This window comes from Papio anubis, chromosome 15 (genome assembly GCF_008728515.1).
Source record: "Papio anubis isolate 15944 chromosome 15, Panubis1.0, whole genome shotgun sequence".
Lineage (NCBI taxonomy): Eukaryota > Metazoa > Chordata > Mammalia > Primates > Cercopithecidae > Papio > Papio anubis.
In genome coordinates, this window is record NC_044990.1 from 29,658,255 (window position 1) to 29,681,730 (window position 23,476).

General features: G+C 42.9%; 1 protein-coding gene across 1 annotated transcript in view; it reads right to left on the minus strand.

Annotated features, from left to right (window-relative positions):
- Nucleotides 1–14,126, minus strand: part of LOC101006944 (guanylate cyclase soluble subunit beta-2-like) — a 36,063-nt gene extending 21,937 nt beyond the window's left edge. The window contains 7 exon segments of the mRNA XM_031655856.1: nucleotides 829–1,009; nucleotides 1,011–1,046; nucleotides 2,064–2,167; nucleotides 3,426–3,537; nucleotides 4,961–5,165; nucleotides 6,364–6,455; nucleotides 10,702–14,126. Of these exon segments, the coding sequence (XP_031511716.1) occupies nucleotides 829–1,009; nucleotides 1,011–1,046; nucleotides 2,064–2,167; nucleotides 3,426–3,537; nucleotides 4,961–5,165; nucleotides 6,364–6,455; nucleotides 10,702–10,854 (883 nt within the window). The 5' untranslated portion in view covers nucleotides 10,855–14,126.
- Between the last annotated feature and the right edge of the window lie 9,350 nt (nucleotides 14,127–23,476).

Here is a 23,476-nt window from a genome sequence, read left to right on the forward strand (position 1 = left end):
AGTTGTGGAAGAAACCCAAGTGTCCATTGATGGGTGAATGGATACAGAAAATGTTGTATATTCATACAATGGAATATTATTCAGCCTTAAAAAGGCAGGAAGTTCGGACACATGCTACATTATGGATGAACTTTAAAGACATTATGCTAATTGAAATAGGCCAGTCACAAAAGGACAGGTACTGTATTATTCCACTTATATGAGGTATGTAGACTTGTCAAATTCATAGGAACAGAAGGTAGAATGCTGGTTGCCAGGGAATTGAGGAAGGACAAATGAGTTATTGCTTAATAGGTAGAGTTTCAGTTTTGCACAATATGAAAAAAGTTCTGGAGATAGATGGTAGTGAAGGTAGTACAACATGTGAATGTGCTTAATATCAATGAATTGTACATTTAAAAATTATTAAAATGGTAAATTTTGTTATGTAAATTTTGCTCAATTAAAAACAAAATGTGTGCCCTACCAACAGTGAATTAGATGGTCATGTTACTACATAAAATACAGACATTAATTTAATACCAGTAATACCTCATGCATTCTGAAAATTTTGGTAACATCAGAATTTTGTAATTACATAATGTATATAATTTTATAATTATGTATGTAACTATATTACATATATAGTTTACGTCTAAACCAGAGATGGTTGAGGAAATAAAATACATTCTTTACAGATCAAGTCAAGTGGAAAGGTCAGAAAAAAGAAAATGTGTTCTCAACGTAGCCCCTATCCCACTTTTTAGGAAATTGGAAAACTTTGCGTCTTCCCTTTCTGATCAATCTCTCAAACAGGCAGGGAGCAACAGGAAAGGAGTGAGTGATTACCTCGAAATTTGAGTGTGGTCTGACTTTACCATGCTACAGGCATCATTTCTCTTCGTGTCTTCAGGACAAATTGACTGTTGATAAATTTGCAGATGCTGAAAATGTTGAAGGTAACTTGAGGATGAATGATGGAGAAATACTCATCCAGTTGAATCTTCTGGGTTTGGAGTCCTGGCACGTAACTTCTGAATGATCACTCCAGCTTGCTTTACCTGTAGCTATCCACAGAAGACAGATATAAGACAGGAATAGAAGGCGACCCCCCTCCCCATAAACTTCCCCTTGGAAATAACGTTCTAGCCATGTTCTGTGGCTCACTGTCGGGAAAGGGGGTCAGTAATGGAATCAACATCATGGAAGTAATAATTTTTTTTGAAACAATCAAATCTGTGCTAATGTCTGAAAGAGAAAAGAATAGTATGACAGTGCTCAGAGGCTTATTTCTGACTAAAGAGAAATGAGGTTACAGCTCTCTATGGGGCTAATAGTTCCTCCCTAGCTCTGAGACAACTCTCTCTCTCTCTCTCTCTCTATCATTTGCTAATGAAGAAACTAGCAAATTCTATAGCATTGGATCTATTACCCAGGTCTGGATGAAGAAATTCATCAGAGAGGTGGGGAGATGCCTTTCACTGCTATCACCAGTGAACACACAGAAGGAGGAAGTAAAATAGGTGTCCTTTTAATGAGTTCCTAATCAATTCAGTTGACATATATTTTATCCGTGGAAATGGATTAACAATCAAACTTAAATAGTTATGCTCACAACTCTCACAGAGCAGTGGCTTGAGTTGGCATGACCCTTTCCCCATGTTCAAGATGCAGAATGTGAAGCTGGGTGGGATGGAGGCATACCTGGTGGCCACAAGGATGGGAAGAATTCACGGGTAGAATTCCACCCTATCATTGCTACTGATTGTGTTCTGCTGTCTGTTTATGTAGTGAATTTTAGTGTCACTTCCTTTTCCCCTTTTTTCTAATGGTAAACTTTCCCATGCTTTTACTAGTTCAAACCTCCCTTTCTACCCTATCAAGAAGCTCCTGCATTCTGGATTCTGGAGGATAGCACAATACGAAAAGGAAATCAATAGTCCTGCCAGGGTAGAGCCTAGTCTCCCAAGTCCTGGGGATTTCTCAGGGACTTGAAAATCTCCACTGTTCATGAAGGACTATAAATCATGCTCACCTCCCTGGCTTAGCCCCAGTCCCAAACTATTTAGGGAAGAGTCTCTTACTGATTCATCAAATACAATGTGGAAAGGAAAAGCGTTGCAGAATGTCTTCTCTTCAATCCAGAGTCTCTCAGGATAAATGGGCTCAAAGGCATTCATGAGATGCCCTGGACGTAGAGAAAGTGCTGATGAGAAGCAGCTCCTGCCGCCACCCTTGCACAGAGCAGAGCTCAGGATAGGGATAGTATCTTAAGTGTTTCACAAGCAAAGTGCAATCCTACTTCTTTTGCATGGGCTCCCTCAGCATCTCCAGATGGCCACGGCAATTCTTCTTCCAAATTAAAACAAACAGAAAACTTGCTACCAGGTTGAGAAGCCCTTCTGCCCCCTGCCAAGTTTCTGCCTGCCGCTGAAGAGTTTCTGGGCCAATTGAGTATGTCTCGCCATGAACACAGAGTCGGCATTGAAATGGTGACAGCCAGACAATGAGCCAGCAGAGCAGAGCGTGTGCTCCGGGCCCAGCATCAGGGACATTTGCCATGGAGCTTTTTAGACTGACAGTTTTGGGTGGCACGTGAAAATTTAACCAACAGTCCTATTTGGCAGGGGGTAGAGATTCGAAATGGAGCCTTTTTGATATGAAAATCTCCTAGACAAAGGATGTCAATTGCATGTTTGACTCACTTGCCATGGCTTGAAGGACGCAAAATGCAGCCCTTTGAGCCCTGCAGACCTTCTCCCAGATGCGTGTCACCTGGCCCATTGAGCCGTGACACAGAGCACCCTAACTCCCTTCTCCCAGTGGATCAGAGCCCTTATTCAGACTCAGGCATTAGGTGCTAATCGTTAGACCGGCTCAGTGCCCACGGGGCTACCTTAGCAAGCCTAATGCCTGCATTTTGCAAATGAGAAGATGGAGACTCTTGTCCGGGGTCACACAGCTCCTTAGGCACAGAGCCAGAAACTTGCTTTCTTGGCTCTTGATCTAGTGGCCTTGCTGGGTGACTAAGGTTGTTATCCATAGATCTCCAGTCCAGAAATGTGTCCAAATGGAGAAGGCCTGACTGCAGAGGAGGAGCTCTGGAAAATTCATTGTTCCTGATGGCACATCAGTGCTCATCTTCCTTCTCTCCACCCATCACCTGTTGGGAGTGATTCCAATTGTGTCTCCAAAAACTTTTTCTTAGGACAGGAGAGACGATGTCTCCATGTGACCCAGCACAAATAATGAGAGGCAATGGAAGGACAATTAGAGTCTGGCATTTTAAAGTTAAAAACCATGGCCGCCAAATCCAAGTGTTGCGGAAACTAGTGCCATGATAATCACAGAGGGCTTGGCCCCGTCAGTGTACACTGGCAGCTACTCCTGAGAATCAGGCAGTCTTTCTGATCTCAGAGCTGAGCTTGGGAGAACCACTCACTTACCTTTTCCAAACATGACTATGCTTCTCACAACATCCCAGTGGGATTTTTTCACAGGACAAGCAGAAACATTCAAATATTTCTCCTTCATCCTGAGGAAAGCTGCCTGGAGGGCCTGCAGATGGCAGGGAGATAGGCACCTGGTCACATGACTGGAGAAGCACAAACCCCATTTGCTGTGATGGGGTCCACCTTTAACTAAGGAACTGTGCCATGGCCAGAGGAACAGCATGAGGGCTTACAAGATCAATTCTACCAAGATTTTAGCATTTCCGATATTTTTTAATCAAATTAGTCCTCATACTGTTTCTCTATCAAAGAAAGCCATAACTTTTTAGAAAATCTCAAGACAGAACTAAGATGCTATCTGGCAAGAAAATCATGCACGAACATTTCTTCCTGTGGTTGAAGATTCTGCAGTGAACAGACTCTGAGGTGGACTTTGAAAATACTCTAAGGAATCACAGACTAATCCTAATCTGAGTATTTTCACAAGCTATGGTCATGGAGAGCTGTTCACCTAATGCATGTGGTAACCTAAGCAGGTAATGGTCACCCTACCAGGTGCAACTGAGGTGGCCAAGTACAGGGTCTTGAGTTGACTCAGGACCTATGAATGGTTCCAGCTGCAGAAGTGGGCTCTGAAGACTGGAAAGATCAATTTATTTGAGGAGGATTGAAAAAAAAGCCATCAAGTTCAAATTTCAAATCCTTCATATGGTTATTCTTATAGGTGAACAATTTTCCAGGCTCAGGTACATTCCAGAATGCTTCCCAGTATATATCCACTTAACCTTAACCCAGCAATCCTCAACTGGGAATGATTTTATCCATTACCCCCACTATGCGGACACTTGGCAATGCCAGCAGACGTTTCTTTTTCTTTCTTTCTTTCTTTTTTTTTTTTTTTTTTTTTTTTGTGCCACAAATGAAGGGATGAGGTTCTACTAGTAGGAAAAGACCAGGGATGCTCCTAAGGACACTATAATGTAAAAGACACACCATCAACACCAAAGAATTATCTGGTTCAAAATGTCAGTTGTGTCAAAATTGAGAAGCTCTGCCTTATTTCCACTATTAGAAGGTCCAGTCAGTCTCCCATCCAAGCACTAACCAGGACCAACCTTGCTTAGCTTCCAAGATCAGTCATGTCCAGGGTGGTATAGCTATAGACACTCATAAGTGGGAGTTGAACAATGAGAACACATGGACACAGGGAGAGGAGAATCACACATTGAGGCCTATCAGAGGATGGGGGACAAGGAGAGGGAGAGCATTAGGACAAATACCTAATGCATGTGGGGCTTAAAACCTAGATGACGGGTTGATAGGTGCAGCAAACCATCATGACACATACATACCTATGTAATAAACCTGCACGTTCAAAACCTGTAACCCAGAACTTAAAGGAAAATGTAAAAAACAAAAACAAAAAATTCAAAGGTCCAGTTGATTCTGTTGTTTGCATAGATTTTTCCAAGACTGATAGCTCTACTTAAGTGCAACTGTTCTTTCTAAAGGCATAGCAAACCCAGTACCTCTTGGTCTCTCTCGATGCCCTGACTGTCTTGTAGCCTTTTTGACTTTGCCTTTCTCATCTTCCTGTAAGCCTTCAGAAACACAACACTCTCCTTCTTCCCTGTCCTCTCCACTTCTTCATTCATGTCAAGAATGTCCATGGTTACCTCAATGTCAAAGAAGTCTTTGGCCACAGCCTCAATGATACCTGCAGCAGAAGGACACCTATTGTTGAGGGATGGCCGAAGGCAATTTTATCGCAAAAATCATAAAATAATCAAATTGTAAAACTTCTGATGAATATTCTGAAGTTCACCAAGCCCAGGCCCTGCTTTAAATCAGACATCAGCAACAACCAATTAAATAAAAATATGCAGAGACTGAAGTTATACATGTTTGGATACCAAATATATCCATGCCACTTTAATTTCTAGTTTGGCATCTATTCATTTGTTTGTTATTTCAGGTAGGCATTTAACTCATTAAACAAACAAATAAACCTAGAGATAATGTAAGCAAAATTCAGTTGTAAAAGATTTAAGGATCAAGTTTTTAAAAGTGTTCCTCTGGGCACTATCCCAGGGTTATATACAAAATACAGGGAAAGCGCCAGGCACAGTGGCTCATGCTTGTAATCCCAGCACTTTGGGAGGCCGAGGCAGGTGGATCATGAGGTCAGGAGATCGAGACCATCCTGGCTAATACAGCGAAACCCCATCTCTACTAAAAATACAAAAAATCAGCCAGGCACGGTGGCAGGCGCCTGTAGTCCCAGCTACTCGGGAGGCTGAGGCAGGAGAATGGCGTGAACCCGGGAGGTGGAGCTTGCAGTGAACCGAGATCGCACCACTGCACTCCAGCCTGGGGGGACAGAGCGAGACTCCATCTCAAAAAAAAAAAAAAAAAATATATATATATATATATATATATATATATATGGAAAGCATGCATGAAGATGTTCATGATAGCATTGTTTACAAAAGCAAAAGATTAGTATCAATGGAAAATTTAATAATAGGAGATTAGTTCAGATAATTACAATATGGAATATCATTCAGCCATTTAATATGTGGTTTTAAAGATTATGTGGAAACATGCTTTTTCTACAATGCTAAATGCAAATAAAGAGTTGATACAAAATAATATATGCAGAATTATCACAGCTATGTAAAAACCTGTATAATTTAAAATGTTGAAAGAAAAATACAAATTATTCATTTTTGTGGAATTTTGGAAACATTTTAAAAGCTCAAGGACTTTGGGAGCAGTGGTCAAGATGATATGAAGTCACACATTCTAAGAGAGTTTTAACTTCTTACCCGTAGCCAGCTATTAGCCATCCTGGAGAATCTGTGGGGAAACTTTCCTTACTTCAGAAGCTCCATAGCTCTGCAGTCAGCTAAGCCATTTCCATACCTGGTACAATTGGCACAGACCACTTCTATCTGAGTAGTAATGGAGAAACATGTTCCCATCTGCTCCTCTCTCCACACGAAACGATGGTGCATGCATCTCCTAATTAAAAGACACACATTTTCCCCAGTGGACACAAATTGTATAAATTACGCTTTTGAGGCTTTGTGAAACAATAGTATTTATCCATTACATCCTACGGCACTATATCCCAACCCTCTCTCCAATCACATAAAAATTCCCACTGTTTCTGCTCCTGTATGTCAGGAATTTTATACTATACCTACTATACTTTAAACAACCCTATATGGCAAGTAGTAGTTCCATGTTAAGAGGAAGAAACTGAGGCTCAGGGAAGGTAAACCTAGGTTAATGGTAGAACATTTGATTCCCAAATGAGCCTTTGCACCGTGCCATGCTGTTTCTACCCATATTCCAAAAGCAGCTGTCTGCTGGTAACAGGAAGCCTTAGTGAGTTTCCACCACACTTGGCCTGTGACCAAGTGACCATGGGCATCTTCACTTTCCAACACATCAGGGAATCAGAGAATTTGCAAGTAGAATTAAACCATTTCTTGTTCTGAAAGGATAATGTCATCTGTGATGTCAATTTGAACATTTAGAAAGTAGAACCTTCCGCCGGGCGCGGTGGGCTCGTGCCTGTAATCCCAGTCTCGGAGAGGCCGAGGCAGGCAGATCACGAGGTCAAGAGATCGAGACCATCCTGGCTAACACGGTGAAACCCCGTCTACTAAAAATATGAAAAAATTAGCCGGGCATGGTGGCACATGCCTGTAGTCCCAGCTACTCGGGAGGCTGAGGCAGGAGAATCGCTTGAACCCAGGAGGCGGAGGTTGCCGTGAGCCGAGATGGCGCCACTGCACTCCAGCCTGGGTGACAGACAGAGCGATCTCAAAAAAAAAAAAAAAGTAGAACCTTCAAGGATACATCAGAAGAGATCCCCTTTCTCCAGAAATGTTGACATTCAAGTACGTATCATTTCACAGTAAATGAGATGTATACCAGGAAAGAAGAATAGAGACTTTGCCTGGGGGAGTCTCTAGCTAGTTAGTAGACAGTTCAGTACCCTGGACACACAGCTTTTGGCCATGAGGGAATAGGTAAAGGAGATGGGTTCCTTCCAAGATCTTTGTCGTCTTCCATGGTGAAAGGTTGTTAGTTAAAATGGGTTTCTTTTTTTTCCCCAAATACTTTTTTATCTTTTTTTTTTTTTTTTTTTTTTTTTTTTGAGATAGGATCACACTCTGTTGCCCAGGCTGGAATGCAGTGGCACGATCACGGCTCACTGCAGCCTCTGCTGCCTAGGCTCAAGTGATCTTTCCACCTCAGGCTTCTGAGTAGCTGGGATTATAGGCACGCCACCACCATGCCCAGCTACTTTTTTTTTTTTTTTTTTTTTGTGGAGATGGGGGCTTTGCTGCATTGCCCAGGCTGGTCTCAAACTCCTAGGCTCAAATGATCTTGTCCACCTCGGCTTCCAAAAGTGCTAAGATTACAGGCATTAGACACCATGCCCAGCCCTCAAATACTATTTTTTTTTTTATAATTCCAAAAGTGTGTACCTAGAGAAAGTATATTTATTTGTATGTATGTGTGTTTACATCTTGACAAAATGTAAAGAGTAGTTGAGGCAGCACATATAAAAAGCATCAATAAAATAGGAAATTAACAGTTAATTTAAAAATTATATCCAAATCCTACATAGTGAAAATAAAGTAACAGAATACAGAAGCCTGAAAGAAAGTCCACGTGATCCTGTTTCATGCCCCTCACTCCTTAGCCCCTGCCCAGAGACACTTCCAAAAGTTTGTGCTTTTAGTTCTTCTGGTCAATGTCACTAAGTCTCTAAATAATATAGTTATTTCTTGTACTTTTATACTTTCATTTCTTATACTTTTATTTCTTGCTTCAAATAGGGCTTTTTAAAAGTGGAGAATCAGGGCAAAGAATAACAGAATTAAAAAAAAATTTCCTAAAGAGACAATCTATAATACTTTGCCCAGAATAAAGCACTGTATAGCTGTTAGGTAACATTGCAGAACAGAATAGAAAGCCCAGAAATAAGGCTGTACACCTAAAGCCGTGTGATATTTGACATGTGTGGGTTTGGATCCAGCTCAGCCACCATGCCTGGGTGATTTGGGGACAGTTACTTGACCTTTCTGGACCTCAGTTTTCTCATCTGCATAACAGGAAAAATAAGACTGCCAACTCTAATGGCATCAGGAAGATAAGTCAATGTTGACACATTACTTAGCCCAACACCTGCTTCATAATTAGCACTCAATAAAGGTTAGCTAAAGCATAAGAAGATTAAAGGCTCAGTTATAACCAGAAATGTATGCCTCAAAGGCACTGCCAAATTATTAGACAGACACAAAAAAAGTGAACATTATCTTAATTTGTTATTTTTGCCTGAAGAGACAATCTATAATACTTTGCCCAGAATAAAGCACTATATAGCTGTTAGGTATCATTGCATGTATCTTCTTCCAACTTGTATATTATAATATTTAAATATTTTATTTATCTCATTATATGCAAAATGTCCTCAAATACCACCAGAGAAGTTCTATTCTATTGCTTCTGTAGCATCACTTATAAGTGAGAGCTAAACATTGAATACACATGAACATAAAGATGGCAACAACAGACACCGGGGACTACTAGAGGAGGGAGGAGGGGATGGGGGTCGATTGGGTACTATGCTCACTACCTGGGTGTCAGGATGAATCATACCCAAACCTCAGCATCATGCCATATACCCATGTAAAAAGCCTGCGTATGTACCCTCTGAGTCTCTTTCAAAAAATTGAAATTATAAAAAAGCAAAGAAAAAAAGATCATAGAATAAAAAATATATGTATTATAAAAAATATTAAAAGGGCCTAACTATATTTCTTTATATCCTGATTGTTGTGCTTTAGCTAAGAAATTGAAAGGAAGTTGTCATGCAAATTATCGTAGTTACTAAACTGGCCATGTTGAACAGAGAGAAAAGAAAGGGGAAGGAATGGAGTCATTATTTATTTATGGAAAGCTGATTTTTCTGGACTGATTACAATGCTAGAGACTTTTACATCTTATCTCTCATAATCCACATATTGCTATGAGGCAGGTTATTTTTTTCCCTACTTATTTCTTTTTGTTTCTGTTTGTGTCCAATACCTTAAAAAGTGCTTGATACATACTCTCACTCAATAAATATTGGTCACCCAATAAATATTATTAAATAAAATACATTGAGATTCAGAGACGGCAACTAACTTGCCAGAATCGCACAGCTGTTAAGTTGTAGAGCCAGTGGGACAGCCTCGTGGGCCCATCTGACCCCATAAGCAGGGCTCTTTCCACGCCCTCTACCCTTGAGTAGTTCACATGATAACAATAGGACAGGCCTGGCTATTCATGCCCAACTATGCATGACTCGTAATTGAAGTCAGTTAAGGCTTCCAAGCCTCTGATTCCTTATACGAAAAATGGAGAAAATAATACTTCTCCCATGTATCATCTATGGGGAGTGTAAGGGTTGCTGAGGCTTTTTAACATCCACAATCCCATTTTGTCCCCATGACAACCCTGAAAGGGTGGATATGAACACAAGTATAGAAATGGTGAAGGAAGATCTCGGTGAAGTATAAAGGCCCTAAAATTAAACTATTTTCTCTAAAGTAATAAACTATTATTATGATATATATAAATGCTCTTTCACCTTTTCTTGTCTAAAAAATAAAAGAGAAAATAGATGTTTGAATTTCTAGCGATCTCTACAAACAAGAAACCCAAGGAAAGAACTCCAGGAGGGCATATCCCGGTAGGGAAATTAGTTTCCTAACACCTCAGTCGGTCACCCATGGGTTAATCAGAGTTGGATGGTTTCTGATTCTGGCTCTTAGCCCTGTCAAATCTTCCCTTCTGATACATGAATAACATGAATCTGGCTGCATATGCAATTTATCAGCTCCATCCTGGCCAGGAAACCTTAGGAGAGCTTTTGCAAATGCACTGAAACCTGACTGTTTTCCAGCCTTTGTTCCAATTGTAATCAGTCTCCAGGATTTACTTCCAAATCAACACCACACCCTATCTGAAAAGGCCATCCCTTCGGTTTTTGTGAGCCAGTTTATAAAAGTGGCCAGCAGGTGTTTCTCTTTCATTCTCTTCCAAAAAGAACTCCCGGGCCCACCAATACCAGGTACCAAGGATTCTGCAGGTGGGAGGGTTCTCCTACAACTGCACCTCCGTAGGGGGAGGCAGGAGCTGGCCCAGGACTGCCACAGTATTTGCTTCCTCTTGGGCAGCCAAGACCAGACTCAAGTGGCCTTACCTGATAAGAGATTGCCAGGTAACTGTGGCGGGCATCCAGGTTTTCAATAAACTCCATGAGATTTCCTCCCGGTGTCCGTAGCATCCTGTCACAGCCAGACATCTTACAGAACTGAAAGAAGTATTCTCCAAAGAGTTTCAGGATGGCTTCCATGGAGACACCTGTAGAAACCAAAGTATAGCCCCTAAATAAATCCCCTGGGAGGTGTGTGTTGTCCTTTGCGTGGTCTTGATTTATTTCCAGAGGGTTCACATCCTGGCTGTGTGACACTATTGAGCTACTCTCTAAGCCGTCCCTTGCCTCATCAGTAAAATGCCAATAACCACATTGATGTCATGGGGCCTTTGTGAGGAGCCCAGTGCAGCCTGGCACTGGGTAGGTGCTTGTGAAACATGAGTTTCCATGACAAACATTTCCTCAAAGTCAAGAAGGGGATGCAGAGATGCCATACCTGCTTAGCTGCTGAAGCCAGTACCCAGAACAAGCTTCACTCTGGGTGGGGAGGGCGCAGCTCTCCACGATCACTCCCAACACCTCCCACATCTTTAAATGTAACAGTCTCTAACAAGACTACAAGGATATCTCTGAGAAATAACTAATACACAGTGAAAAACCTATGCCTTCAAGGCTATAGGATCCTGATTTACCACAAAGATGATACCAAATACTTGCAGTGACATTTCCTTTCTCTCTTGACCTCATCAGATCCTGGCCTCCCTGTGAGGCCCAGTGTTCACATTCTGTTCTCCATAAAGATTTCTCTGAAAGGTCCAGGTCGCACGGAATTCTCTCTTCCTAAATGTTGCATTTTTTTCTTCCTAATTCATGGTAATTCTGGAGAGAAGCAACCTGATCCTACATGTTTTTTGTGCTAAACACAGCGTAGGTGACTGATGAACACCTGGAGGTAGATTCGCGGCGTTAGCTGGGACTGCTGCTCACCTCCCCGCTCCCCAGGCTGCACTGTTGGAATAGACAGTGGGCAAGTGTCCACTTTATGGGAGAGACAGCAAACATTTTAAAAGAATATTTTATAGTTCTGACAACACACATTAATTATGGTTCTGTTACTCAATGTTTGCCCAGCTCTTATAAGGTAGCTAACCTTATTATCATGTCCTTTTTACAGCTGAGCCTATGGGGGCTGAGTCATCTCTGTGAATTGACTCCAGTCACATAGAGTTGCAGAGGCCAGATTTGTTGAAGAGGCTCCAACTCTAAGTTCAGCGCTTTTTGTACCACATCCCCCAGCCTCTGAAGCAGCAATGAGAGAAGCAGGGAGTCTCCCCAAGGCAAGGGCTGCTTATGCATTGGCATCATTGACACGGGAGAGAGGGCATCCATCCATGCTGCTGGTCTGGAGCTCCTGTGAGAAACGCCCTCTTATTTACAATGGGGCTGTGACACATGTAAGTCCTGGGGGCTGGGGCGAATGTCTGTACTGCCCAGGTTTATGGAAGGCCTGAAGAGCTCACCATCACCAGTATCTGTGGTTACATCCTTGAAAAACTCTATGATGCTCTGGCTGGATTTGAAATTCACAGCAAGGGACATTCCAGGTCTCATGAGCTATCCATGGCTAAATCCTACAGAGGACAGACCAAGGAGGTCTGAGCACTCTCCAGCCCCTGCTTGCTTCCTAGGATGGTCTGAAGAGCAGTTTCCCTACAGCTCATAATCCACAGCCAGACCATGGGGCAGATCATTGTTCTCTAATCTGAGCAGGATAGAGTCTCCACTGAATTGGTCTAGTTTTGTCAGAGATGAGTTGTACATATTTTCCAAGATGAGTTACACATATTTTCCAAAAATTGATTAGACCGATCTGAATCTAGACAAAGCTTGGGATGGTAAAGGAGCCAGTAGTAATGGCCTGTGTTAATTGCCTCCGTTGGATTCTTTGCTTGTGGGTGCATCCTGGCTGGCTGCAGGCAGGCAGGCTTATCTATACCAGTATTCAGGGGCCACCTGCTAACCCCTAGGGGATCTGAGACAAATTCTACCACATTCCTTTCCAATGCTTGAGTCTCTGGGAGGAGAACTGCTAAAAGGTAAACAGACAGATGGGGAATTGTCCTTCTGCTCTCCTGCTTCCATCCCTCTGTTACCTCTAAATCTAGCTTATTCAGACTAAGAAAAAACAGCTGTGCTGTGCATCCTGGCGGCTGGAGCTCTGAGCAGGTGCATCCTGTTACCTGCCAGGAAAAGCAGGGGTCCCAGTGGCCCCCCCTTCTCCCAAGAACCTCTGCCGGGAGGACTGGGCTGCCTGTAAGCCAAGCAAAGTTATATTCAAGTGAGAGTGGCAGCTTTGGGTAAAAGACTGCCTGTTTGACTTTTAAATCTTTAAACTTACAAAAATCCATGAAGCTGTTTGTTCCAGGCTCTGGTTATTTTGTTTGTGGATGACCAGCTCTGTTAACAGGAGAGGACATCTGGCTGAGAGAGGAACTGTTTCTGAAACAAGGATCTGGGGTTTGAGCGTGGTGTTTTCCACCTGTAATGGGTTTGGAGCTTTTTCTAGAATTATTAGTTGAGAATGCTTGTCCAGCAGAGAATAAAGCCCACTTTTTAAAAAAAATCAACACCTGTCTTAGTCTTTTATACAGTTTCACCTCAGTGTATTTAAGATTCTAAGAGCCTGCTAAGTCACAGAGGATCCAAGATATATAAGAAATAGAAACTGCAAGAAAGAACTAAACTAAAGTGCCTTAAAATGTTTTTTGATAGTGCAGGGGACAATTTATGCTATGCTTAGTATTCTTTCATATAAGAAAGAAGGGAAAACAAGGAAATAATCATCTATCTGCACTTGTGCAAAATTAAACACCTGAAGGATAAACCTGGATCTATTGAGATTGGTTACCTACAGGACATTGGTAGGGAATGGGGTGGAAAGATTAGAAAAATTGTGGAGTTGGGGAAAATGACATTTTTCTGAGCATAACTTTTTGAACAGTTCTGGTTTGGGGGGTCATGTTAATGTTTCATATGCTTAAAACAAATAAAATATAAGATCAACAAGGATAGAGAAAACCCCTAAGATGGAATACAAACAGAAACAAATTCACAGAACAGCATTTCAACAGAACAGTTTTGAATAACATAATTACCCAGGAAAAAAATTAACCCAGTAATATTTGAATATAGTATTTACACTACTGTGTCCTCAGGCCAAAAGCAAAAAGAACTTTAAACAAATATTTCACTGCAGTTAGTAGGCTTCCTTTTCACAGCAGTGTGGGTTAGCAATTCTGAAACTATGTTCTGAACAAGTAATACATTGTGGATAGTGGGAGCCAGGTTTCTCACTATCTGAGAACGAAGTTACAATTATGGAAAGGAGAAGACTAGAATGAACCCTGTGCCTCTGGATTAGAAAATCTAACATAATAAGACAATGAAATCTATCATGGTTTTAGATATATATATATCTAATATATTATGTATCTAATATGTTTATATATTTTATAAATTTTAGACATATAATATTATATAAAACATATATTATATGTATATATAGAGAGAGATGGATGTGTGTATGTGTGTATGTGTGTGTGTGTGGGTGGGTGTGTGTATATGACATCTATTTTCCAGCACTGTCCACTAAGAGGGCCTAAAAGCAGTGACACCCCAGTAGCAGTGGGGTTGCCTAATGTCTAGATCTTAGTTTTTAAATGCCCTTCTCCTGTAAAAGGAATCAGGGCCTTGGAGAAATGGCAGCTTCAAGGGCTGGGGCAGGGAAAGGATGAGATCAGCCCATAACATCTTGTTATGAAGAAGGTAAAGAAGTGATCAAAGAATAATGGGGACATGTCAAAAGGACACAGGGGCCAGTTTAGGGAGGCTGTCACTGGCTAACTCTTGCAAAATTTGAGCATCAAAATAAATAATAAAAGGAAAGGATTACAGCCTGTTTTTAAAAAATAAGAATCACAAATCTACATTGAAATACGTAAATAAAAACATGGGGGAGAGGGGGAAATTCTTCCTTATAGAAACTCAATGAATACAAAAGGAATAATATTTTAGAAAATTACTATTTGACTTCCATCGTAAGTATCAATTCAGACAAAAATCACAAATAAATACTAAAATTATGAAAGAGGGAGTTTGAGAAATGACAAGATATCTGCATAATCTGAAAGTATCTTCTCACAAGATACTAATTACAAAGGGAAAAGGTAACTTTACAGTGGAGAAAGCTGGCAAATTCTAAGTAAATCAAGTGATCAGGGTTAGCCTCACTAATAATAGGACAGATCAATGCAATATGCCTCCTGATATGATAAACTGGGAAGGACAAAAGATCACGTCTGTGATCTTCCTGCCAAGAAAGCATAACCTGAATTATATCATGAGGAATATCAGATAATCCTGAATTGAGGGACATTTTGCAAAATGTCTGACCAGAACTTTCCAAAGATACCAATTTTATAAAACATAAAGAGACTCAGAAACTGTTCCAAGCCAAAGAGTACTGAAGAGACATGATAACTGACATGATCCAGGATTTTCTTTTGCTCTGAAGGACATCATTGGGTCAATTGGAAAAATCTCAATAAGTTCTATAGATTAGATAATAGCACTATATCCATGTTCATTTCCTGAGTTTGATTGTTGTACTGTAGTTATTTAAGAGAATTTTTAAGGACAAAAAGGCAGCACATTTGCAATATACTAACAATTTCAAGAAAAAAGTATAAATCTAGATATGAAGAGAAGGATAGACACTATATGGTAAAATGTCAACATTTGGGGAATATGGATAAAGACTACATGGGAATTCTTTGTACTATTCTTATAAGCCTTTCGCAAGTTTGAAATTATGTCAAAGTAAAAAAGTTTCTGTTGATTGCTCTGAAAAGACCATAGAGAATCTTACATAATAAGACGATAAAGACCACGTTTATCCATGGCCAGCTGAAATACACCTGCAGCCCAGGCATCTGTAATGCTATGAATTTTGTTAGTTATAATCGGGGCATTATCAGTATATTTTTAATGTCTTTAACTTGTTAGAGACTCATACTGAAATATTTATGAATGAAATTGTGAGAAACCTGGTAATTGCTTTAAAATACTCCAGAAAAAATAAAACCAGAAAAAGAGTGGAGGAATCAAATAGATGAAATAAGATTGGCAAAATATTGTTAACTAGTGAAGCTGGGTGGAGGGTATGTGGGCTTCTGTACACAATTCTCTCTACTTTTGTGTGTGTGTTAAAATACGTTGTTTTTTGTTTTTGTTTTGTTTTTTAAATAAATAAAAGACTTGGGGTTTTTTTGGTTGTTTTTTTTTTTAATTTTTATTTTTTATTTTTTAGACGGGGTCTCACTCTGTTGCCCAGGCTGGAGTGCAGTGGCGCCATCATGGCTCACACAGCTTCAACATCCCCAGGCTCAGGTGGTCCTCCTGCCTCAGCCTCCTAAGTAGCCGGGACTACAGATTTGTGCCATCACGCCTGGGTAATTTTTGTATTTTTTCTAGAGATGGGGGTTTTGCCATGTTACCCAGGCTGGTCTTAAACTCCTGGGCTCAAGTGATCCACCCGACTTGACCTCCAAAAGTGCTGGGATTACAGCACCTAGCCAAGACTTTTTTCCAGAAGGAAACAATGGTCACAAAGCTTCTATACTTGGTTCCCCAGGTGTGGAGATTTCTAACAAGCTTTTACATTGGAATGTTGCATGAACTCAAACTTTCTGACTTAACAAGCATGGGTCTTCTTTGTCACTGGGAAACATTTGCTTCTTGCTGGGTTTCAGCTCAAGGTACTGGAAAGAGTAGAGTTGGGCTGTCTAGGGCACGGGGACAGAGGGAACCTGTTGAAGCTGCAGTGAGGCTGGCAGGGACAGCATAGCCACCAAAGCAGAGCCTCCTAGGCAAACAACCCACTCAGGGTCAGACTTGCCAAGACCCCTGCCCACCTCCCACAACCCAAGTCACAGGCAACAAGAGCTATTCCTCATGGCACCCTTCCTGAGTCACCCAGCAAAACGTATGCTCTTCAACAGCAAAGGGAAGTACATGCTCTACCTTTGACAAAGTTTTCCATTGAAAAGTGGTAATTTTTCCCCCAAAGCGTTGGTATTCAAAGGATTACTCTTCAGATACCTGAAAAGAGCCAAAATCTCACATACTCTTTTTCTCCAATTATATCACTAATGTCAGGCATGAGTTAATTTATGGGGAAATATTTTGGAGTAGGAGAAAGAGGAGTTTGAGAGAAGGAAAGAAACATCTACCCGTGTCCATGCCATAGTTTGCAAGGAGGAAGAAGACTCTAAGTTGGGAGGGTTGGGTTTCAGAAGTAGTAGTAAGTTTATTCAGGCATAGAGAAAAAATAAACTGGAAGTCGATTAAGGCAGCTCAGAAAGTGGTGCTATGCAGGGATGAAACAGTTCCACTGAAGCCTGGTAGAAAAGAATCTGCCTGGTTCCCATCAAACCTTGGAACAGAGTAGTCAGCCCTACCAGGGCCACAGCAGAGGGCCAGGGGTCTACTGGTTGGCGAGGAGGGGTGAGGGATAGGGTGAGGTACCTTGCTGTGTACCCACTGGGTGTCAGGCATTTTGCTCACCTTATTTGATTTCGTCTGTAGGACAGATGAAACCCCCTGGGTTGTTGTCCTACAGGCGAAATCAAATAAGGTGAGCAAAGTGTCACAGGTATCATTGCTGCACAACCAGTGGAACATTTGCCATGGGTTACATTATCAGGAGCCGGTGTAGCCAGGGGGCTCATCCAGGTCAGTCTGATTCCAAAGCCTTTGCTCCAGACATTGTCAACTTCCCCTCCAGTCTGCGGGATGAAGCACCAGCCTTGCAATCAGCAGACTTGAATTCAGGTCTCCATTCGTGGCTGGCTGCGCAGCCTGAGTTACTTGTCCCACCCTCAGAGGAGTATGGTGCAGAGCAAACATGACAATGCCTGACTTCAAGACTTTGTCAATTTTATATTGTTCTTCTTTTTAAAGATGTGAGTGCAGAGAGGCTTGCTGGCATTTGCTGATAGCTAACTGTTGAAACACATTTTACTATGGGTGTCTTCGCAAGCAAAGTCTAGACGGACACAGCTGTGCCAAATGGCTGTTGTGTGTTGTTTTGAATTTTGTCACTTCAGATCACTAATAACCCACTTACACACTAAGTAGGCACTTATTCATACACAGAACAATTCCTTATGCAGTGCTCAACCTGCCATCTGGTCCCCTCCTGAATTATGCTAATTGGAAAGCACAGAGCTATGCAGTGGCAGAGCGGTCTGGAAAAGTACCAGCAATTGCTTCAAGGTAGGGAAATTGCATTCTGAAGCCCACATGGAAAGCAAAGCCCTTGCTATTGGTGACTAAGCATGCCTTTTCCTTTGTCAAACGGAAGATTTTCAACTGACCAGTGTATTTTGTTAGAGAGTAAAATGTCCTTCCTGTAGCTTTCCCTTTGGCTAGGTCCTGCTGTTGCTCTCTCAGACTCGCGGGCGTTGTAGACATACAGAATCACCATGGGCTTCCTGGGGCTGTCCTGATTCCACATCTCATACATGTGTTCACTCGATTTTGCATCTCAACTTCTTATTTGAAAACTGCGTTCGCCATACTGATTTGCTCTTTCAGATAGATATAGGCCAATAGATGTTATGGAAATAAACGACAAGAAGAAAACACTTCTGACACTCAAAGCTAGGCAGAGAGAAACCACAGTGATGTACGCTGGCTTTCGGCGGAAAGGTGATGTGGGCCAGCCCACACATTGGTCTGTAGACTGGCTGCTGCCTCTACACAGGTTGGTTGGGTTGGGAATGTGACGTCAATGGGGCAGGTATGTGATGGCATCTCACTGCTGAAGGTACTGCCACACTGTTTGATGTACATGAGCACAGACAGCCACAAAAATGGACTGGGGTAATATGATATATACAGAGTATTTCTTTCTGGAGATATACAAGCTGACTCAAGTTCTTATATTAGTCCACTAGGGCCACCATGACAAAATGCCATAGATGGGGGGGCTTAAACAACAGATGTTTATTTTCGCAGAGTTCTGGAGGTCAGAAGTCTGAGATCAAGGTGATAACATGGTTACTTGGCTTGTTAGAGGGTCACCTTCTCACCGTGTCCCCATGTGACAGGGAGGGAGAGAGCCAGCGCTCTGGTATCTCTCCTATAAGAGCTCCAATCCTATCAAGAGGGCCCCACCCTCATGAGTTCATCTCAACCTAATTATTTCCCAAAGGCTCCATTTCCAAATATGAATTTGGGGCATGGGGGCACAATTCAGTCCAGAGCAGTTCTTAGGTTAAAAGATAGTTTTAGAATCTTGTAAAAGATCTGCATCTACCCTTGACAGCATGAAATGACAAACTTTTCCTGTAAAGGGCAGATAGTAAATAGTAAATGTTTTCGGCTTTGCAGGTCATATGGTCTTTGTGCAGCTACTCAGCCCTGCCACGTAACACAAAAGCAGCCACGGATGATGTGTAAACAAAGGGGCATGGCTGTGTTCCAATAAAACTTGATTTACACAAACAGGCAAAGGCCCAGATCTGGCCCTTAGTCTGTATGTAGTTTGCTGACCACTAATCAGAGAGCTCAGAACATTTTTTTTTTTTTTTTTTTTTGAGACAGAGTCTTGCTCTGTCACCCAGGCTGGAGTGCAGTGGCACGATCTTGGCTCACTGTAGCCTCTACGTCCCAGGTTCAAGTGATTCTCCTGCCTAAGCCTCCTGAGTAGCTGGGATTACAGGGACACGCCACCATGCCTGGCTAATTTTTTTTTTTTTTTTTTTTTTTTTTTTTTTTTTTGCATTTTTAGTAGAGACAGGGTTTTACCATGTTGCCCAGGCTGGTCTTGAACTCCTGACCTCAGGTTATCCACCCACCTCAGTCTCCCAAAGTGCTGGGATTACAGGCATGAGCCACCGCACCTGGCCCATAATTCATTTTATTTTATTTTATTTTAAGTTCTGGGGTATATGTGCAGGATGTGCAGGTTTGTTGCATGCATAAATGTGTGCCATGGTGCTTTGCTACATGGATCAACCCATCACCTAGGTATTAAGCCCAGCATGCATTAGCTAAATCGGCTAATGCTCTCCTTATCCCCGACCCCCACGACAGGCCCCAGTGTATGTTGTTCCCCTCCCTGTGTACACATAGAACATAATTTTTTACCACGGCCATTTGAAGTGAATAGCAAAGCCTGTCTCTTCTTATAAGGGACAGGATCCAGAGGTACAAAACATAGAAAGACCCCCGTCCTTCCTTCAGACTCAACATTCAGCTGACATTTACCGAACACCCAATATGTGCCATGCATGTTGCTAAGTGCCTTACATTTGTCATTTGGTTTAATTCATTCCTTCCCACAACCCTGTAAGGTATTATTCCTTTTGCAGGAGATCAACTCTCAATGAAATTCTAGCCCAAGGTCACACAGCTGGTGTGACAGAATAGAATCCACCCTCCATTCTCATTCTGGAATAACAACGAGATGTTCTTTGGCAGAGGGCTCAGACCAAATCAAGACTATGCGATATAGCCACTATGTCCTTCTGCTGCTGGGATCCCTTGGAATAAAATCAAGAAAAGACTAAAGGTGGGCTTAATTTCACTACCCAGTCTAAGCTTTTTTGCCCTTTTATTTCCTAAGCTCTGTCAAAACTCCAGATTTTCAGCTCAAAAGCAGTCGCCCCTCATTACAGAATTTCCACCTAATGATGCGTATTCTTTCTGTGGAGGGAAGGTTACTAGACGCTCCTCTTACTTAGTTAGAAGAAAGGAGGCAATTGCAAACCACTGGACTTACTTGTGGGCCTCCAGCCCTCACTGGGATCACAGTCAGCCATAAGGGCAGCGCCTAGGCTTTGCCTATATGGGGTGGACATATTAGGATCAAGAGGGGATCTGTCTGTCTGGTTCGCAAAAGCATATTTAACATTGTAATCGCATACTTTTTAAAAAATTAAAGTGATGCTTAAGAAAATACAAGAGGTAATCTCTTTGGCAGGTGTGTCAAGCACGAAGGCTGAGAGGTGACCCTCTGGGGTGGCTGTGCTGCTGCCACCTGTTGAACAAGAAGGCCATAGCTGGGGAGCAGAGCTGAGTCTAGAACCCAGGTCTCCAGGCCTGCAGCCCCTGGGAGCAGCACAGTGCGGTAAAGAACACACACCCTGCGCTCAGACTCGAGCGCAGAAAGCTCGATGCTGTGTGCTTTTTGATAACCCGGCCCCACAGAAACCTCCCCTGGTGTCCGCTGCTGGAGAGACAAAGGGGCCTGGGAGTCCCCGCAAAACAGGCTGGACTGGATAGGGGTGAGGTTTACAGGTTTCACTGACACTTCCCAGTTCCTGGGCCGGCTTCGGCCTAGAGTCTCTCTCTGTAAGCTTCTCTGGAGAGCAGAGTTCGTTGGTGGATTCAGGGCAGAGGCCCAGCTGTGATTCTTGGGAGGCCACAGGGGCCCTGTCTGCCAGCTGCCTGTGTCCCCCCTGTAAGTGCTGCCGTGGTGGGAGGCTGGGAATTGGCTTTAGGAAGCATCCGGGAGGTGTTGCTGCTCTTGGCGCCTGAATTCCAGGAGCTGAAGGAGCAAACGACTGTTTCACTCCTTGTGCCTCATTTCCAGCCTCAGACATAACCTTGGTTCTATCGAAAGATGCAGGTGGGAAGTGACTAGGGGCTAACATACATCTAGGTTGGAAGTTGTTTTAACAACCAGCTGGGGCACCAGATTCCTCCTAGCTCTGATCACCATCACCTGCCAGGCCTCATTGGCAGCTCTGGCCCCTTCTTGGCTCTGTGGCTCCGAGAGAGCAGCATGATGAGATGGTGGCCCAGAGTGGGCAGGGGAAGCAGGTGATCGCTTGTTACCGGAGAGGACTCTGAGCACCACACACATCTAGCTTCCTTAGCCTCAATGACTTCCCCCTCCCAGCTTGGCAGAGTCTTTGGGCCTCTCCTGGATACAGATCCCTGGAAGGTCTTCTGCATTCAGGAGATGACCAGGAGCATGAGAAGAGATGTAGATGTCAGTCACATCGCCCTGTGAAAGCCATGGGAAAAGCCCTTGCATCTGTCAGATCCAGTTGCCTGCGAGTAAAGCTGGCACTATCTTTTTAATCATCAGAGAATGTTTCTGAAATCCAAAGGAAAGGGAAATACGCTCAATGCCTCACATGACACAGGCACTTTACACATCACTGCTGCGCTCTGGAGAAGCTGCCTGTCCCTGTGGGCTTAGCGTTAGCTAGCTGCCCTGGCGTGTTCTCAGGCACGCCTGCTGGGCTGATGACTGTGGTACCTGCCACTGACTTAAACCTATATCATTGTTTAGGTTTATTGTTCCTGAGAATGGCAAGTCAATTTGCTAGGCCCTCAGAGGCACCATGAAACCAACTCAAAACCATGGCCCCTGCTGCCGGACCCTCTGCAGGCTGCATAAGGGCCAGCTTGAATGCTCCCAGGGACTGGGCCTAGTCAGACACTTCCATCAAGGCTATACCCGGGTTCCAGGTGCCAAGCATGAGGCCTGATGCAGCGTCTGTGTGAGATCATCCTTAAATGCCATCTCACACTCTCACAGTGGCCCAAGGCAGCACCGCCTGTGAGGAACGGGTAAAGGAAGTTCAATGGGAATGGAAAAAGGGACTTCATCAAAGATCCTGGAAGTACAGAGTGGGGCTTCCGCTTCCTGCGTAGATCCCTGGAGCCTGGGATATTGGAGGCTGCCTGCCCCTCCCTCCCCTCAGGCCTGCCCTGGCTCACTGTGTACTCAGTGCTGGTAAGAAGGAAGGATAAAGAAGGGGAGGGTGTACTGAGTTAAATAGTGTGCCCGCAAATTGATATCCACCCAGAACCTCAGACTGTGACCTTATTTGAAAAGAGAACAGATGTAGCTAGTTAAAATAAGGTAAGGACATAAGGGATTAGGGTGGGCCCTAAATCCAATGGCTGCTGTCCATATGAGAAGGCCACGTGAACACACAGGGAGGATGGCCTGTGGAGATGGGGACAGAGATTGGGGAGATGTGTCTACAGGCTAAGGGGTGCCAGCAACTGCCAGAAGCTGGGAGAGAAGCAAGAGACAAGTTCTCCCTAGAACCTCCAGGGGAATGAACCCAGCCAACACCTTGACTTTACACTTCTGGCCTCTAGAACTGGGAGAGAATTGATGTTTGTTGTTTGAAGCAACCTGGTTGTTGGTACTTTGTTACAGCAGCCCAGGAAACACAAAGGGGAGGGAGGGAAGAAAGAAGAAAGGGAAGGAGGCAGGGAGGGAGGGAGGGAGGGAATGTTTTTTGAGAGCCTATTATATGCCAGGTACCACATATGATATTTTTACATACATTTTCTCATTTAATCCTCCAAATAACTCTGAAGAGTAGATCTTGTTCAACCGATGAGAAAACTATGACTGTTTAGGTAATTTGTCTCTGGTCATTAAACTAGAATGAGGCAGAGCTAATTTATTTTTTCTTTCTTTTGTTTTTTTTTTTGTTGTTGTTCTGTACCTTTTCCCCTCAGGGCCTCAGGGCCTGGGGAGTGAGTAGATTAACAAGATTAAAAAAATTCCGTGCTAATATATCCATGGATAAAACCATCCTGGGAGGACATGTACGTTGTCAGTGGGACCATCCACACATGGTCCCCCTCCTATGACCCTGTCAATGGCATTTTCATGTCCAAGCAGATGGGAAAATATGCGATGGAGAGCAGACAGGGGAAGGGCCCTCAGCACGCTGCAGAGCATCCCACGTCCATTTCCAGGTAAGCATGAGTGTGGATG